This window comes from Mus pahari, chromosome 8, assembly GCF_900095145.1.
Source record: "Mus pahari chromosome 8, PAHARI_EIJ_v1.1, whole genome shotgun sequence".
In the NCBI taxonomy this organism is placed as follows: Eukaryota; Metazoa; Chordata; class Mammalia; order Rodentia; family Muridae; genus Mus; species Mus pahari.
The window spans coordinates 25,701,365-25,705,012 of NC_034597.1; the positions used below are offsets into that span (position 1 = coordinate 25,701,365).

General features: G+C 46.9%; 1 protein-coding gene across 1 annotated transcript in view; it reads left to right on the top strand.

Annotated features, from left to right (window-relative positions):
• Positions 1-1,890, top strand: part of Mmrn2 (multimerin 2) — a 23,710-nt gene extending 21,820 nt beyond the window's left edge. Inside the window, exon 7 of the mRNA XM_021203650.2 lies at positions 1,050-1,890. Coding sequence (XP_021059309.1) covers positions 1,050-1,432 — 383 coding nt within the window. The 3' untranslated portion in view covers positions 1,433-1,890. The remainder of the gene's footprint in view (positions 1-1,049) is intronic.
• The last annotated feature ends 1,758 nt before the right edge of the window (positions 1,891-3,648 follow it).

Below are 3,648 nucleotides of genomic sequence, written 5' to 3' on the forward strand. Positions count from 1 at the left end.
GGCAGAGAGGCAGAGAGGCAGAGGCAGAGAGGCAGAGGAGAGGCAGAGAGGCAGAGAGGCAGAGGAGAGGCAGAGAGGCAGAGGCAGAGAGGCTGAGGAGAGGCATAGAGGCTGAGGAGAGGCAGAGAGGCAGAGAGGCAGAGAGGCAGAGAGGCAGAGAGGCAGAGAGGCAGAGGCAGATAGGCAGAGGCAGAGAGGCAAATGGGCAGAGGCAGAGGCAGAGGCAGGTGGATTCCTGAGTTTGAGGCCAGCCTGGTCTACAGAGTGAGTTCTAGGACAGCCAGGGCTATACAGAGAAATCCTGTCTTGAAAAACAAAACAAAACAAAACCAAAACCAAAAACAATTTAGATGATTAGCCAGAGGGGGCCTCCCCCTTGCCCAGAAAAAGCCTTAGGGTATAGTTTCAAAATCGAGATTTAACTGCCCGTCTCCTGAGTCAGAATTACAAACATGAGCTACTGTGCCTGGCTTCAAGAGGTTGCTCAGTCCTTTTTCTTTATAGTCTTGTGCCCACATTTGGTCAAAACCACCATCCCCGTTCCCAGTTACTTCCCAGTGCTAACATTATTTTGAGGATAGGTACTGTTCTCTCTCCCACCAGATGTCTCAAGATGCCTAGCAGGTAGGTGCTGGGGATGACCTAGTGGAGGAGCACACATCTAGCATGCATGAGGTCCTGTATTCCATCCCTAGCACTGATGTGGAAGGAATGATCCTTGGCAGGTAGCAGACATCTAGGAGTTGGATACCCAAGTTTCTAGCACCGTCCACCCATGGCTCAGGTAGTCAAAGACACTTATCTCTCTAGAGTTGAAAGGATCAAAGAAAAAAGGGCTTTGTTGAGGATCAAAGGAGAAAATGCATTTGCCAGCCAGCAAGCGGATCTGTGTTTCCCTTCCCCCCTCTCTCTGAAATTACACTGACTGTCTAAGACACACCCTTGGGATGTGATGGTATCTAGAAACAGTATCCAGTTTCTCATGCAATTAAGGTGAAGAAGGGAGAGTTTGCGAGTGAATGGATAACTGACTATCTCCTCTACCTCAGGCTCCCCTGTGGCCTTCTATGCCAGTTCTTCAGAAGTGGCCACTGCTCTGCAGATGGTGAAGTTCAACACCACATCCATCAATGTGGGCAGCAGCTACTTTCCTGAACATGGCTACTTCCGAGTTCCCAAACGTGGCGTCTACTTGTTTGCAGTGAGCATTACATTTGGCCCAGGCCCAGGGATGGGGCAGCTGGTATTTGAAGGTCATCACCGGGTTCCAGTCTACAGTACTGAGCAGAGGGGCGGGAGCACAGCCACCACTTTTGCTATGGCAGAGCTGCAAAAGGGTGAGAGAGTGTGGTTTGAGTTAATCCAAGGGTCAGTAACCAAGGGGAGCCAACCGGGCACTGCGTTTGGGGGCTTCCTGATGTTCAAGACCTGAACCTTGGGCTCGGCTCAGCTTGTGTCAGACATGGTAGGTTTGCCTGCTGCTCTTAGACTGAGGCTCTGGCCAGCAAGGGCGGGAGAACATCTAGTGGCCTAGCTCTTCCCTGGACACCTTCTGCAAAGACCCTGTGATAAGCAGCGCATACCTTCTTCTGGACACACAGGTTGGGGAGGCCAGAATGCTGCTCTCTGGCCTGGAGTGGGGGCTGGGATTTCCATGCCTTCCCAAATGGCACGGCACGGCTTGGCTCTGAGACACTCCCTCAATTCTACAGCTTTTCTTTTTCTTGTGGTTGGAAACTTCTCTACTTATGTCTTTTTCTGTTTCCTCTTTCCTGTGTTGTTAGAAAGTCATTGTTTCTCAGAAGGAATGTTTACAGTGACGGTGTCGCCATGCAGAAAGGTCCCAGATTCTCTAATGTCTCAAAAAAAAAAAAAAAAAAAAAAAAAAAACTCTAAGAAGAAAAAAAATGATGACCCCCCCCCCCCCGTAAAACTGGAAACTGGTCTCTAATTACTACAGAAAAGCTAATCAAAAACAGTCTTTCTAGTTTCAGAAGGGAGCTAGCACCTGGTTGAATTAGCCCTGGGTCCAGTCTTTAGCACTGTACACACCCATGGTCTCAGCATTTGGAACAAGCATGAAGTTGAGCTCTCCTCAGCTTTATAACAAGTTCAAGGCTAGCCTGGGATATGGGAGACCCTGTATCACAACAAAAGAAGTTAGTTAACTCTCAGCTACACTTTGTCTTTGTTTATTTAAATTTTAATCTCACGCCTTTTCCTCCCAGCTTCACTCTGTAAAGGCCAACATTTCAAACAGGGACAATGTTGTGTGTGGCCTTCACCCTTTTTATTCATCTATCAAGACTGTGCCCACCCCTCCCCACCAACCCCCAGCATCTCTAAGGAAGGGAAGGAGGGAAATTAAACCCTACTGGTAGTGGTCAACTTTGGAATAAAGTGATACTCTCCAAAGCTCTGCCTTGTTTACTGTTGATAGGGGAAACATTTGGTGAAGCACTCAGGGAAAAGTGACCCCTCACTCCTGATGTACTTGACTTCAACTACGAATATTTAGTTCATTCTACATAGATTATCTAGGGGCCTTCTCTCCAGGCAGTGACAGTCCCTGGACAGGACAGCACAGAATGGCATTTCTTTCTGCAACATATACACATTTACGTCTCTAGGTCCTAAAATCGGCTCAAGAAAGCAGTCACACTGCCACCAGGAAATAAAACCAGGCTTTGGTAGTGCCCAGTGTTGGTTGGTTGAACATCCTCTTTTCTACCTTCAATGGGATTTGACTGGGTAACGGGTTGCTAGCAATTCTCATTGCTTGCTAGGGTCCTCAATTCAAAAGATTAACCTTCAGAATTTACTTATAAAGCTTTGTTCAGTGTGTGGAGGTATCACTGTTAGATGAACAGTAAGTCGGAAGGCTCTGTCACTGATAGGTGACCATGAGTTCAGCCACAATTCTGCTAAGTTCCACTTCATCTGTAGTGAAATGGTTAAGTTAATAATGGTTCTCATCCAGCACTCTGGACCTCCCTGATCTTGACCATCTCTTTGAATCTTGTTCATTTCAGTAGCGCTCTTCCTTTCAAGACTATTTCTGGACCAGGGTATGTGTGGTTGGGCACACCAAAGCCTGAGGTGACCATGTGTGGCAGGCCACCCCTGTTGCTGGCATACCTATCTTCTGGTGCTCCATGTTGCTGTCACTGGCCAGTCCCTTCTGAGGAGTAAGAAGGGAATGTTAGGGTAATGTAGTCTCATCATTAAAGACTTCCATTCAGAATTTCTGGCATAGAATACAGTGTGAATCAGTTCCATCATGAAATGGTATGTAGCCGACCCTCACAGGAAGGGTTAGGTAAGAAGCACTAGTGGGTCAGGTCTTCCACCACCACTGTATTATGCACTCTGGATGTATCTGGAGTGAGAAGAAATAATTTTTTTTTTTTTTTATAGCAAGGATGCTTTTGATGTGACAAAATACGCCTGTTTTACAAAGCCTCAACATCAAGTTCATGCCACATGTCTTTTTTACAGACAGTTCAGTAAACATTGTATATATGTGTGAATACAAACATGCTTGCATAGGTGGCTGCGATGTATGTGTTCCTTTGGGTATGTGCATGTGTGTGGGTGATCATGGAAGCTAGAAGTTGGCACTGGGCATGTTGCTCAGTCACTTCCCAT